The following is a 15,919-nucleotide window of genomic DNA, read 5'->3' on the forward strand; positions in this document are numbered from 1 at the left end:
CCAGAAGAACTGTCCCCTCTGAAAAGGATGAGGTGGTGGTGCATGCTGGAGAACAGCATTATAGAGGCCACTGGCCTGCAGAGAGAACGGAAAAGGGGGCCTGGATGGCCACCTCCTAAGAGCAAAAAGAAATGATCAAATACCATGGTTAGTATGAGGGCATTGTTTCATTTGGAGGATTTGATTTCCTCAGGGAGGCCTGAGCTTACGTTTCTTTTGTACTCCCCTCCAGAGCCTGTACAAGAAATAATGACTAGCTTTTTTTCTCCCAGGGAGGCAAGTACATGCAGGCAGTGATTCAATATGGGAAGATCGTATCCTGGTTAGAGATGGAATATGGCTTATCAGAAAAGGAGTCTAAAGCTTCTGAGTCATTTTTGCTTGCTGCCTTCCTGAACCTGGCCATGTGCTACCTGAAGCTTAGAGAATACACCAAAGCTGTGGAATGCTGTGATAAGGTAAAGAGTGTGTGCGTGTGGACTGGACTTTAGATGTTCCAGGTCTTTTTCTCCATCTTCATACTTGGTCGTCTTTTACTTCTTCTTAGCCAAGGGGTGGAGGGCTTTTCATTTTGCTTTGTTATATTCATTTGTTTACTTGGGATTATTTGTTTCTCATTATGAATTGGGAAATTCAGAAAGATTGTGATTACAGTGAGATTTTTTTTTTAAGATTTCTTTCTTTTAGAGGGAGAGAGTGCACACGCACACAAGAGAGTGGGGGAGGAGAGGGGCAGAGGGAGAATCTCCAGCAGAGTCGCCACTGAGCGGGGAGCCTGACACGGGGCTCGATCCCACAACCCTGAGATCATGACCTGAGCCAAAATCAACAATCAGATGCTTCACTGACTGAGCCACCCAGGCATCCCCCAGTGAGGGTTTTCTGATGCATAGACTATAAATACGTTATGAATAAGTTTTGTTAAATTGGGGCGCCTGGGTGGCTCAGTGAGTTAAGAGTCCAACTCCTGATCTCAGCTCAGGTCTTGATCTCAGGGTCATGAGTTCAAGCCCCGCATTGGGCTCCACACTGGGTGTGAAGCCTACTTTAAAAAAAAAAAAAAAAGTTAAAATTCTTACCATCCATGACCTTCCTTAAATCTGTGGTACTATGGTATTTGGTATCGAATTGGGACATAATAACTCCTCAGGTTCAATGTAGTAAGAACAGACTTAATTAAGCCTTTCAGGACTTAAGTATGATAGACTTGGAACTGCTTACATAGAGGATATATACAGGCCATTTCTGTATACTTTTGGGATTGTTTCCACCAGCTAAATTTCTGGGTATGGAAATACAGAGTCAAAAAATAGGATTATTGAATATTATCCATGTTTTTTTCTCATTATTATTGGCAACAAAAAATTCTTTTCATTTTTATTTCTTGGTTACTAATGAAATCATACATCCTTTCATTATTAGCCATTTGTATTTCTTCTGTGAATTGCCTGTTCACATCCTTCAACTAGATTATTTATCTGATTTATATTAATTGAGGCAGTCTGTACATAATTACTGTTAACCTTTGACAGTAGGAACCTTGTTCTCCTCACTTGTAAGGAAAGTTTTAATATTTACGAATCTGAAAAATAATTCTGTTCAGTACTTGCAAAACCTACTCTAACTAGGTGTGCTTTTTAAAAAACTAATTAGGGCGCCTGGGTGGCTCAGTTGGTTAAGCAACTGCCTTCGGCTCAGGTCATGATCCTGGAGTCCCGGGATCGAGTCCCACATCAGGCTCCCTGCTGAGCAGGGAGTCTGCTTCTCCCTCTGACCCTCCCCCCTCTCATGTGCTCTCTCTCATTCTCACTCTCTCAAATAAATAAATAAAATCTTTAAATAAATAAATAAATAAAAATAAATAAAAAACTAATTAAAAATAACCCTGTTATATTTTGATGGGGGAGGTTGCATGTAAGTATACTTGGCCTAGAATCTTTTGTGTTTTGATATGAGTTAAAAATTTAATTCTTATTTTCCATGTTCATAGCCAGTCTCGGCCCCCATTTATTGCAGAGTTAATCCTTTCCCTACTGATTTACTTTCCCACCTTTGTTCCTGTTAAATCTTTTTATATACATGCACATGAATCTGTTTCTAATGCTTTGTTCCACTGAACTGTTTGCCCACAGACTAGCAATCAAACTCTTAACTTCAGTGGTTTCATAGTGTTTTTTTTTTCTGTGGTAGGTCAAGTTCCCTTTCATTTTTTTTCCCAAAATTTTCTCAGCCATTCTGGCCATTTACTTCTCCATTGAATTTTTAAAATGAATTTCTCAAAAGGCCCCTCCTAAGACCCCTTGGGATCTTTATAGAAATTGCATTAAATACTGAAGTTCACTTGGGTATAGTTAGTTGTATTTTGATCAATAGTATTTAATTACCTTGAGCCTCATCTCTTCAATACACTTTCTGCAGTCACCTTGGCCAGAAAGCTTTGGTAAGTTATTTAAATACTGAATTTCTTTGAAATGTCCACAAGTTGTATTCATGCTTTCTAAAATGTAGACCATCTGTCCCTAGGCCCTTGGACTAGACAGTGCCAATGAGAAGGGCTTGTACAGGAGGGGGGAAGCCCAGCTGCTCATGAACGAGTTTGAGTCGGCCAAGGGCGACTTTGAGAAAGTGCTGGAAGTTAATCCCCAGAATAAGGCTGCACGACTGCAGATCTCCATGTGCCAGAAAAAGGCTAAGGAGCACAACGAGCGGGATCGCAGGATATACGCCAACATGTTCAAGAAGTTTGCAGAGCAGGATGCAAAGGTATGTACAGAACCACCTTGCCTTTAGGTACATCAAAAACTGACCTTGCCCCTTTGATTTTTGTGTCAAGAAGGTTAAGCATAGGGCACAGGGCAGGTAGACAACCCGAGAGGAATAAGAATGGGCAGAATGATTTCTGATCCAATCTCAGGCTGGTTTGGATCCAGAAGTAGAATAGGCTGTTCTACTCACCAGATGTACAGAGTTGTGAGGCACTGACATGTCCATGGAAGAGAGGAGAAAAATAAGTTCCCTAGAGACATACTAAAGTTGGCTGGTTTTTAAAAATCAAACACATCAAGTATTTTTTCAGATAATACTTCTTTGTTGAGACCTGCCATGTTCCTGGGAAATGGGCGGCGATGGGAATGCCCCTGCACCATGCCCTTTACTTCGTCAGCCTCTCCCTTTCAGCAAAGTTGTCTTCTGGTCCTGAGTTCATCCTCCACTCCCCAGCCCTCTTGTCTCGGCCCTCCCTGTGGCAAGCTAGTCCTGTTCACCGACAAAAAGTGAAGGCTACCCACTCTTCACTGTTGGCAGTACTGCCCTGACTTACCCAGCCAGGCCGGCCCAGGGAAGTCCTCGTAATGCCCTCCTGCCTAAGACCCAGCCGACAGTTGGGAGGAGCCAGGGATTGTGTGAATGTTTCAGTTCGTTTTTCCTCTAACCCTCTTGATTTCTTATTTCTTCCTCAGGAAGAGGCCAGTAAAGCCATGGGCAAGAAGACTTCAGAAGGGGTCACCAGTGAAAAAGAAACAGAAGGTCAAGCGATGGAAGAAAAAGCTGGAGGCCACGTATGACCCCACACAAAGGAGGGAAGAGCCCTGATGAACTCGGCCCCTCCTTCACGGGCTTTCACCCAACTCAGGACTAACCAGTGTTTAATGTCAAGTTTGCTAGAGTCTGTGTGAGTCTGGAAGCAAATGGCAAAACCAGTTGTTTCCCAGAAAACAGCCACCCTGCTGCTGCCCAGCGCTCTCCTTGAGGGGGTGGCATGGGACCACTCCAGGTGGGACAAAACGGAAATGACTGTTGGCGTGGTAAGACTGAGCCAACAGCTAAGTCCAGCTCATTTCAGTTTCTGTCAACTTTCAGTATCTAATTCAGGGTCCCTTGAGATAATCCTGATAATTTGGGGCTGTCTGTTAGGTTTTACATCCGATTGAACTTCAGTAGTACCGCAGAAACCTAAAAATAAATGCTTAATGACTTTCTCCTTTCCTACAGTTGGGTGGGGGAGAGGAGGAGGAGGTTTTGTGTTTTAAATGACTGAAGTGCTAGCATTTTTACCCAACAGAACCTATGGGGAGAGGGGTCTCGAACCCCCTCAGGCCCTCAGCAGCCCAGACGCAAAAGCCAGAACCTCAGAGGTCACTTGCTTGCTGACTTAGCCAAACTGTCCCCTCCCTAAGCCAGCCTGCTTGGGAGAACGGGTCTCTCCTGCACCCAGCCTGGCCCTGGAGGAGGGAGTCTGTCCTTCCCAAAACCTTCTTCAACAATGATAACGAGCACAGGGAGTTCCTAGATTAGCCTTCCCCTGCTTTCGATGAAATTCTGAGATGCTGAAATGTGAAAAGAGCGATCAGAATTGAGCTTTTCCCCCTCCTCTGTCTCTTGCAGGAAGTAATGTTGAGTACAGTACCGCCTACTAATATTCCTTCTGTTCTGTTTCTTTCCATCCTAACCCTTGCTATTAAGAATTTAAGACTGGTTCTTATAATATCTCTGACCTGGAGTAGATTCATTTACATATCCATTTAGGATTCACACAGCAGGTTTTTTTTTTTTGTCTTTTAAAAATTAATGGCTCATAAACATGTATACTGGTTTATGAAACTTTATTTACACTCCTCTATCATGCAAAAAAAAATTTGACTTTTTACTACTAAGTAGCTTGATTTTTAAAAACAGTATCTGTAGAGTTGAAAAAATAAGGTGTTGTTCTTGTGCATGAAGGGTTTTCCTCCCAGGTTTGGCACGCAGTAGTTTTCTTCTCCTGCCGATGGCTTCTTCATTCTGGTGTGAGTTGTGAAAAAGAATTGAAAACCGCTTCCTGTGCAGGCGCATCTCGCCTAAAAGCTCCAGTCCCGGGGCACTGAATCAGGGCAAGTCTTAAAATACATACACGTAGTGGAATCTTGGTCCTTACGGGTAAGTGAGACTGAGCGTGGCTTTCTCTCCCCACGGCGTGAGAAGCACTTGTGGGCACGTGTTTGCCACCGAAGGAAACAGTAGCTCCAACCTGGAACATCTCACTTTGTAAAATCCTAAAGAACACTGGCAATTACTAGTTTTTTACTTTTACGGTGGTTTTAGCAAAACATTTTCATTGTTAGGTTAGAACCCACATCAAAACCTAAAAATAAAATCCTTTCCATTTATACCAGTTTTCTTCTCCGTGAAACTAATGGAATTAACTTGTTTCTCCTTTGACAACTAGAATCCTTTTAATTTCTCATTTTTGTCTTTTTTCATGAGATTTCTTTAAAAAGCCCCAGTCTCACCTGGGAAACATGAAAAGCAGAAGTTGATTTTGCTTTGTTTGCTTGACTCTTTAGTATTTGTAGCTCTGTTGACTAGAGCATGACTCCAATGAGGCCAATACTGAGATTTGATCCTAAAAAGGCCAGATAGCTTTTTGCAGGTAACAAAAAAAAAAACCAATTCCAAAACTTAGATTATCCCAGCCAGTTGTCTCCCAGGTGTGTGTTATGGGTTACCCTTGGGGCGGGGGGAGAGAGCACACAAGAGTGCGTGGAGGGGAGGGCTGGGGTGTGCGGGTGGTTCGGTTCTGAGCAAACCATGGTGAGGTGCCCATCACCACTTGAGAAGAAACTTCATATATTCTTGTATCAAATTCAGTAATCTTAATTGTCTAGCTACAATAGCAGATGTCTTTGAACCACCTTTCAGACTGCATTTGGAGTGCTGAGGCAGCGTATGATGAATTAAAAACTTGGTTTAAAAAAAAGAAAAAGTCATTCAGATGCACTTTTTTGTGTTCCTTAAATAAATTAAACAACCAAACGTGATTTCCCATTATTCTTGGGTTTTGCTTAAATAGTCCTCAGGAAAAAGTTGTTTTGGTTGAAAAACTAGGGTGGGGGCCAAGCTGAAGAAATGCGATCTCAGAAAATTGGCTGGAGACAGTATTGTCCTCCTCACTCTGAGGCACAGCTTGAAATCAGCATTGGGGTAAAGGAATGATGCATCTTTGTTCAGATGAACCAAATCATCAGAAAAACGAGGAATTTGTTTTCTCATCAGCCAGTGGGTATTCCACCATTTTCACTGTAAGGTAGGTTTCAGTTTGGGAAATGAAGAGATTTAATTGTGCCCTCTGGTAAATACGTAAGACATAAGCACGTGGCAGGTGACATCCTGGGTTCGGCATGCATTTCCTCGTTCTTAGATTCTCATGGTTACATACCCTGAAGGCCTAAGGACAGGCCACATATACTGGAAAAGAAAGGTGACACGGATTGGGGCTGGTGACAAGCCTCTAGTAGGACTTCCTGCTGGCATGTGCACACAGGCCAGTGTGGGCTCCGGACACTTTGACCTTTTATTCCCTCTAAATGTCTTGCTTCATCTCCAGGTTTGGATTCTACTCCTAGCCCTTTGCGGCTAAGTTATCTGGTAACAAAATAATGCCCTTTATTTGCATGTTTTTTTTCTAGGCAAATAACGATCATACTAGGGATATTAAGGGTAGCCGGAGAAAGTTTCCCAGCTGTAAACTTGTGACCTGGGTAATTCAAGGCAGCCTGCGTCCACTCCAGAGCATGAGGAGAATCAGTGAAGAGCTCCGTCATACTTACTCAGCCTTTCTGCATAGTGCCGTAGGATATATTCTCTGAAACTGGCAACCCTGGGATACTCACCAACATTCAGGACAAAATACATTGAATTTGAGCTGTTTAGTCAAAACCCCAGAACTCCGAATCCCCTGACCTGGCTGTATATTATTTCCATCAACTGGCTGCTTACGTATTTGAATAGCAATGACTGACAAAAGTGTACGTAAAAGGACATTCTCTCATGGCTTGAGAAAGTTTTCAGGGACCCTTACTCAGTGCTTCCTTTTGTATTTTTCTCCTACGTGGCTGACATTTGGAGGGGAGGTAGGGACAGGATACCAAGAAGGCTCAATAATTTCATCACTGCTATTTGTGTAATTTATCTCAATCTCAATCTGTAATTGCACATCATGTACATGTGTGACCTTGGTAATACACTGACAAAAAGGGACATCGTGGAAGGTAACTCCCAGGAGGATCTTTGTCAGCATCCTGTTGGGGCTAGCCGCTACCTATAGATGGGACAACCAGAGCATAGTCCCCATTGCAGGAATTCCTGGAAGAACCAAATGGGGGAGGACCCAGAATGGTGAAGTGGCCACCCACAGTCATCCAGGTCAACAGATGCCCTCACCCCATTCTAAAGTAGGTCTTTTTCTAGTCTGCAGCATGATCTCTTGACCACCAGAATGGGCTGTTGGTTGTTCTTTAAAATCCCACACGTTTGGTAAACCCAAAATGGCAGCAGAGCCATAGGCCTCGTAATTCTACTTTGGAGTAAAAATACAGGAAATGCGCTAGTATGTAAAGGATAGGCATGTTTTGATTTTTAAAGAATGCTCTGGTGAAGCTGGTCAAAGGGTATACAAGAACTTTCTGTACTATCTTTGCAGCTCTTCTATAAATCTAAAATTATTCAAGATTTAAAAAAAAAATTAAGTGTATGGGTAAAATGCCCTTTACCCAGCTCCAGAAATTCTGCTGGTAATTTATTCTAAGGAAGTAATTTAAGATGTATGCAAAGATTTAGTCATAAGATGTTAATAGGAAGCAAATGTACATAAAAGGGGATTGGATAAATATAATGAAGCATTACAATCCGTGGCGTATTCTACAGTTACTAAAATGGTATTTTACCAGTATTTTCAATGATCTGGTATAGGAGCTCTGACAATACTGACTTCATCTTTGGGCCTCCCTCTTGTTCATGTTTGCTCAGAAACCTCTCTTGGGGCTGTGTGTTCAAGGTCCCTTGGAAGTTAATAACATCCCTTAGAAATGCCCACCAAGGCCAGGATGGGGGGAGGCTTGTTTTGGCCTCCCATGAATCTGTTAGAGATCATCATCTTTTCCTTCCTAATACACAGGTGGTGCCACAAGATCTAATTAAGAGTTAGCCGTCAGGTCCATGTAAGCCCTCTGAGGTGCGTATGAACCCTCTGGTCTCGCTATAATGCCCTTCAGCATGTCCCCTCACTCTGTAAAATCTGTGAACTAAGGTCTGGACCTTGCAAGAGAATAACTATGTAGCTGCCATGGAACATCCTCCGTCTGATGCCCCACTGTCGTAAGTTACCTGGAATAAAACTCTGTAAACCATTAAAAAAAAAATGCTCTGGGTTGAGAGAAGGAATTTCGGTGTTCGGGTTCTTCTTTTTCAGATTCTCTTCTCGAGGTATTAGAACCTCACAACTCACCACCTTGGAGTCCGGTTGGAGCAAGAAAAGGCAAAAGGTTTTCCTTTCCACTCTGCTCATTATGAGCAGACACTTAAATATTCATGCTTGGTGGGGCCACACCTTTTTAACATAATCAAGGCCAAATAGTAAAATCTTCGATGATGGCCAGGCATGGACAAGGGTAGGGGAGGTATCAGCTGCTAAGAATAGTGCATAGGAAGAGCTGTCCTGCAGCCACAAGCTAATACTGGTGCTGACTACTAGTCACCTAGTGCTTTGCTCTGCCAGGAACTTAAACCCCCTCCCCCCCCACGGATCTTCCAAATATAAAAAGAATATGCTGCACTGTTTCCACCTTCCAATTCTCTTACAAGATCATGTGGTCCCTACCCAAAACTATGCAAAGAAGGAATGCATTTCAAACTGGGCTTCATTGACGCATTACAAATACACTGTCTAAGCCTTTCTTTAGGTAGTAAATATTTCTGGCCTGGGTCTGCTTTGGATCATGTGTTTTTATAAGATAACTCCTTGCTGTACACATTGTGACTTGGCTTTAAAATGATCTCTTCAAAAATATCTGACCAAGGAGGTAAGGTGGGAAGAACAAGGAGCCAATGATTGGTATTTGGGGATGCCATGTCCAATTCTAGTTGCTCTACTAACTTACCTGATGTCTGCTCACAGCTACCTTTTCACACTGCGAATTGCTGATCCCGTCAGTCTAAAAATTTTAGCCTACATGTATACTCTCACCCTCTACAGACACCAAAGTCTTCCTAAAAGTGACATCGGCCTGGACACACAATATTCATGTGACCACCACTGAAGGATCCAGGAACTCACTTATTCCTTGACTCCTCACCATCTCAGCACCTAGTACACCATCGCCAATCTAGTACACAGTAGATGCTCAATAAATTGGTTTCCTGTCTTTTCTCATAAAGCAGCCCCACACCTTGATCTCAGTGGCCCTTCATTCCTGTTACTTGTCTTGATAATGTGGAGTCCAGAACCACATGGTTTCCTAGCAATTCCTACAACCTGATTTTGGTGTAGAATTCCTTGAGGTGGTGAACCAGCAGCAACTTGAGTAGAGCCAGGGGGTGGGGGTGGGGGCATAAGTTCAAAATAGGTCTGTGGTAGTCAGGCTACGCTGATTTTAAATCTACCTCCAGTCACACTGATAAGAGTTCAGCTTGAACAGATCAAATGGAGGAAGATTCTGGGAAGATGGCAGAGTAGGAAGCACCAGGAATCTCTCCCCACACTATTTTGTAACTGGCGTCTGTTGAAGACCAAAGGCAACTAAGGAAGGCATGGATGGTAAGTTGTAGTCAATTTCACTCGATTTCAAGTCTTAGCGCCATAGCAGTTTACCCATCCACCACTGCCAGCCAAGCAGGTAGCTCTGCAGGTTTTTCTGGAGCAGCTTCCACAGCAAAAAGCACTCTGTCCCTGAATATTGGGGCTCATGCTCTTCTGATTGCTGCTTGTGATCACTGAGGTGCAAAGAGGTGGGCAGCATCTGTTTCACCTACCCCCATTTTTGGAAGCTCTTCCCACTCCGGCTAAAGTGACTTCCAGGGAGATTTAAAGGGTCAGCAACCTTTTTGCCCACCCTCTTCATTTTTCACCTTTTCCCTTTTGAGAAGCAGTCATTAAAGACTAGAACGTTCAGAAACAAGTGTGCATATTGGGGGCAATTAGCAAGTGACAGCACATGCCTAGGGAAAGGCTCAGAAAAGACCTTAAAAAGACATTACATTTGCCGCTCAGTTTGATCCTCAGCACAGAGACAGCCTACAACAATTAAAAATAAAATCAGTAACAAGCAACAAACACTGGGGAAGGGGGAAAAACTGATTTCCAGAGTTAATACCACATTATTAGATTCAAATGCTAGTGTTCAATAAAAAAACCACAAGGCATACAAAGAAACAGGAACGTCTGGTCCTGAAAAAGGATGGAAGCTATATTACACAAAGACTTTAAAACAGTTTTCAAGATGCTCAAAAAATTGAAGATGTGGAGAAAGTCAAAACTATGTGAACAAAAATGGAAATATCAATAAAGAGTTAGGAAACAAAAAAACAAAAATTTTGGCATAAAGAAGCACAATAATTGACAAGAAAAATTCACTAGACAGATTCAAAGGCAGAGTTGAGCAGGCAGAAGAAAGAATTCATAAACTTTAAGATAGGACAATGGAAATGATCAAGGCTGAGGGACAGAAAGAAAAAGGATTGAAGAAAAGCAGACGGAGTGTAATCGACCTGTGGGACACCATCAGGCAGACCAATATACATATCACTGGAGTCCTAGAAGGAGAAGAGAGAGAAAGGGGGACAAAGAGAATTGTAGAAGAAATCATGACTTCTAAATTTAGAAGAAAACTTCCTAAATCTAGTGCAACACACGAACATAAAAATCCATGAATTTCAACCAATTCTAAGTTAGATGAACTCAAAGGGACCCACGGCTAGACACATTATAATCATTCTTTCAAAAGCAAAAGACAAAGAGCAAATCTTGAAAACAGCAAGAGAAGCAAATCATCACATACAAGGGAGACTCAATAAGATTATCTGCAGATTTCTCATCAGAAAATTTGGCCAATATATTCAAAGTGGACAAAGAAGAAAAAAGTCAATGAAGGGTCCTGTCCCTGCAAAACTGTCTTTCAAAAATGAAGGAGAAATTGAGATATTCACAGATAAACAGAAGCTGGGGGAGCTGGTGATCACTGAGACCTGCCCTGAAAGATAGGCTCAAGAGAATCCCAGCAAGGAAATGAAAGGACACGTGAATACAATACCATGAAGCCATGTGAAGTACAGTTCTCATTAAAAGTAAATATACTTAAAAGCTAGTATTATTATAATACTGGTTAGTGACAGTACTTTTTGTTTTCTACATGATTTAAGAGAATAATACATTTAAAGAGAAAACAATTATTAATATAAAAGTTTGTATTACCGTAACTTTGGTATGTAACTCCAAATCTTGTTTTCCACATAATTTGGGAGACTTAATACACTTAAAGGAATGATTATGTATTGGGGCACACAGTGTATAAAGATGTAATTTTAATTAATTTAAATGTAATGTAATTTGTGGCATCGACAGCCAGAAGGGTTGGGGATGGAGCTCTAATGGAGCAATTTTTGTATGTTACTGAAGTTAAGCTGCTAACATTCAAGTTAGAATATTATAACTTCGGGGCGCCTGGGTAGCTCAGTCGTTAAGCGTCTGCCTTCGGCTCAGGTCATGATCCCAGAGTCCTGGGATCGAGTCCCACATCGGGCTCCCTGCTCAGCGGGAAGCCTGCTTCTCTCTCTCCCTCTCCCCCTGCCTGTGTTCCTGCTCTCGCTGTCTCTGTCAAATAAATAAATAAAATCTTTAAAAAAAAAAAAGAATATTATAACTTCATGTTAGATGTAATCCCCACAGTAACCAAAAAGAAAATAGCTATGGAATACACAAAAGAGGAAGTCAGAAATTTGAACATTTCACTACAAAAAGAAAAAAATTGGGGGCCTGGATGGCTTAGTCAGTTGGGTGTCCGACTCTGTTTCAGCTCAGGTCATGATCTCAGAGTCGTGGGATCAAGCCCCCTGTGGGGCTCCGCGCTCAGCCCAGAGTCTGCTTGAGATTCTTTTCCCCCTCCTCCCCCTCTGCTCCTCCCCCTGCTCTCTCTCTCTCAAATAAATACAATCTCTTCAAACAGAAAAAAATCAAACACAAAAGAAAACAGGAATTCAAGAAATAAAAGACAGAAAAGCTGTAAGGCATATAGAAAACAAATAGCACAATGATGAGTAATCCATCCTTATCAGGAATCACTTTAAATGGAAATGAATTAAACTCCTCAATCAAAAGACAGAGATTGGCAGAATGGATGAAACACATGATGCAATTATATGCTGCCAACAAGAAATTCGCTTGAAATCCAGAGACAAAAACAGGTTGAAAATGAAAGGATGGAAAACTATATTCCATGCAAATAATAGCCAAAAAAAGAGCAAGAGGGCTATACTAATACTAGAAAAAAATAGACTTAAAATAAAAAAAAGATTATAAGAGACAAAGAAGGACATTATATAAAAGTTTCACTATATCGAGAAAATCTAACAACTAGGGGCGCCTGGGTGGTTCAGTGGGTTAAGCATCCAACTCTTAATTTTGGCTCAGGTCATGATCTCAGAACTGTGAGATCGAGCCCCACACTGGGCTCCATGCTCAGCAGGTAGCCTGCTTGAAGATTCTCCCTCTCCCTTTGCACCTCTCCCCACTCTGTCTCCCTCTAAAATAAATAAATAAATCTTTAAAAAAAAAGATATAACAACTATAAAAGTTTTGTACCTAATGAGAGACCATCAAAATATGTGAAGCAAAAACAGAATTGGAGAGAAATACTGTTCTACAATAACAGTTAAAGACTTCAATACCCCACTCACAAGAATGGATAGAACAACCAGACAAAAAAAGTAAGGAAATAAAGGACTTAACACAATAAACCATCTAGATCTAACACATACATACAGAATCCACCCAACAACAGGATATGAATTCCTCTCAAGTGCACATGGAACATTCTCCAGGATAGACTACATATTAGGCCACAAATTAAGTCTCAATAAATTTAAAACGATAAATGTCATAGAAAGTACTTTCTCTAACCAAAATGTGAAGAAATTTGAGAGTGTTCCTCAAACCAAAAATTTAGAAATCAATAACAAGGGGCAGCTGGGTGGCTCAGTCGGTTACACGTCTGCCTTCGGCTCAGGTCCTGGGATCAAGCCCCACATCGGGCTCCCTGCTCAGCGGGGAGCCTGCTTCTCCCTCTCCCTCTGCCCTTCCCCTGCTCGTGCACATGCTTGTGAGTCCTCTCTCTCTCAAATAAATAAATAAAGCCTTAAAAAAAAAAAAGAAATAACAAAGAAAACTGGGAAATTCACAAAACTGTGGAAAAAACACACTTTTAAACAACCAAGAAATCACAAGGGAAATGAGAAATACTTAGAGATGAATGAAAATGAAAACACAACATACCAAAACTTTTGGGACACAATGAAAGTGGTACTCAAAAAATTTATAGCTATAAACACATACCAAAAAACAAGAAACTAAAACCAAAGCTAGCAGAAGTAGGGAAATAATAAAGATGAGAGCAGGGATAAATGAAATAGACAATAGAAAAACAATACCAAAAAAATCAATGAAACCAAAACTTATTTATTTTTAAATATAAACAAAGTTGACAGACATTCAGCAAGATAAGACTTTAAAAAGGAGAGAAGACTCAAACTACAAATATCAGAAGTGAACACAAGGACATTACTACCAATTCTACAGAAATACAAAGGATGATAAGAGATTACTATGAAAATTATAGGCCAACAAATTGGACAACCTAGAAGAAATGAGTAACTTCCTAGAAATATACAATCTGCCAAAAGTGAATCAAGAAGAAATAGAAAATCAGTACAGATCAATTACCAGTAAGGAAATTTCTCAGTAATCAAAAATCTCCCGATTAAAGAAAAGACCAGGACCAGGTGGCTTCACTGGTGAATTCTACCAAACATTTAAGAAAAATTAACACCAATCCTTCTCAAACTCTTCCAAAAAAAAAAAACAAAGAGGAAGGAACACTCTCAAATTCATTTTACAAAGCCAGCATTATTGTGATACCAAAGCCAGACAAGGCCAGTGCAAGAAAAGAAAACTACAGGAGCGCCTGGGTGGCTCAGTCGTTAAGCGTCTCCCTTCGGCTCAGGTCATGATTGCAGGGTCCTGGGATCGAGCCCGCATCGGGCTCCCTGCGCCGTGGGAAGCCTTCTTCTCTCTCTCCCACTCCCCCTGCTTGTGTTCCCTCTCTCGCTGTGTCTCTCTCTATCAAATAAATAAAGTCTTTAAAAAAAAGAAAAGAAAAGAAAACTACAGGCCAATATTCCTGATGAACATAGACATAAAAATATTCAAAACAATATTAGCAAATCAAATTAAGCAGCACATTAAAAAGGTCACTCACCATAATCAACGGGAATTTATCCCAGGATGCAAGAATAGCTCAACATACACAAATCAATCAATGTGATACATCACATTAATAGAATGATAGACACAGAAAAAGCATTTGACAAAATTCAACATCCATTCATGATAAACTCTACAACTTAGGTATAGGAAGAAAGTACCTCAAAAAGTCATATATGACAAACCCACAGCTAACATACTTAATAGTGAAAGGTTGACTGCTTTTTCTTTAAGATCAAGAATAAGACAGAGTTCAATAATACATTATATGTTAAAAAAAAAAAAAGAAGATGGCAGGAGGGGAAGAATGAAGGGGGCGGAATCAGAGCAGGAGACGAACCATGAGAGATGATGGACTCTGAAAAACAAACTGAGGGTTCTAGAGGGGAGGGGGGTAGGGGGATGGGTTAGCCCGGTGATGGGTATTAAAGAGGGCACGTTCTGCATGGAGCACTGGGTGTTATACGCAAACAACGAATCATGGAACACTACATCAAAAACTAAAGATGTAATGTATGGTGATTAACATAACATAATAATAAAAAAAATAAAAATAAAAAAATAATTTTTTACTATGGGAAAAAAAAGAATAAGACAGAGTTCTCACTCTCACCACTCCTATTCAACATAGTACTGGAAGTCCTGGCCAGGGCAATCAGGCAAGAAAAAGGAAAAAAGCGAGCACCTGGGTGGCTCAGTTAAGCGTCTGCCTTCAGCTCAGGTCATGATCCCAGGGTCCTGGGATCAAGGCCCACGACAGGCTCCCTGCTCAGCATGGAGTCGGCTTGTCCCTCTCCTTCTGCCTCCCCACCAGCTCATGTGCTCTCTCTCTCTCTCAAATAAGTAAATAAAATTTTTTAAAAAAGAAAAAGGAAAAAGAAGGCATTAGAATTGGAAAGGAAAAAGTAAAATTGTCTCTGTTTGCAGATGGCATGATTTAGATATAAAAAACCTTCGAGACTCCACCAAAAACTGTTAGATCTAATCAACTAATTCAGTAAAGTTGCAGGACACAAGATTAACATTAAAAAAATCAATAGTGTTTCTATACACTAACAACAAATTATCTTAATAAGAAAAAATGAACCCAGGTATCCATCGACAGCTTAATGGATAAAGATGTGGTGTGTGTGTGTGTGTGTGTGTGTGTATACATATAATGGAATATTAGCCAACAAAAAGAATGAAATCTTGCCATTTGCAACGATTTGGAACTAGAGGGTATTATGCTAAGAGAATTAAGTCAGTCAGAGAAAGTCCTATATGATTTCACTCATGTGAAATTTAAGAAACAAACAAGATGAACATAGGGGAAGAGAAGGAAAAATAAAATAAGATGAAAACAGAGAGAGAAAGACCAACCATAAGAGACTCTTAACTATAGGAAACAAACTGAGGATTGCTGGAGGGGAGGGGGGTGGGGGATGGGGTAACTGGGGGATGGGCATTAAGGAGGGCACGTGATGTGATGGGCACTGGGGGTTATATGCAACTGATGAATCACTAAATTCTACCCCTGAAACTAATAATACACTATATGTTAATTAAATAGAATTTAAAAATGAAAGAAAAATGAAAACAATCCCATTTACAATAGCATCAAAAACAATAAATACTTATGAATAAATTTAATTG

The 15,919-nt window shown here is 40.9% G+C and overlaps 1 protein-coding gene across 6 annotated transcripts in view; it reads left to right on the plus strand.

The window, feature by feature from the left end:
* Positions 1–5,797, plus strand: part of FKBP5 (FKBP prolyl isomerase 5) — a 116,422-nt gene extending 110,625 nt beyond the window's left edge. For all 6 annotated transcript variants that reach the window (XM_044917349.1, XM_021684665.2, XM_021684666.2 and 3 more), the window contains 3 exons: positions 273–458; positions 2,524–2,763; positions 3,459–5,797. In XM_044917349.1, the coding sequence (XP_044773284.1) occupies positions 273–458; positions 2,524–2,763; positions 3,459–3,563 (531 nt within the window). In that variant the 3' untranslated portion in view covers positions 3,564–5,797. The remainder of the gene's footprint in view (positions 1–272; positions 459–2,523; positions 2,764–3,458) is intronic.
* Positions 5,798–15,919: the final 10,122 nt, after the last annotated feature.

This window comes from Neomonachus schauinslandi, chromosome 8, assembly GCF_002201575.2.
Source record: "Neomonachus schauinslandi chromosome 8, ASM220157v2, whole genome shotgun sequence".
In the NCBI taxonomy this organism is placed as follows: domain Eukaryota; kingdom Metazoa; phylum Chordata; class Mammalia; order Carnivora; family Phocidae; genus Neomonachus; species Neomonachus schauinslandi.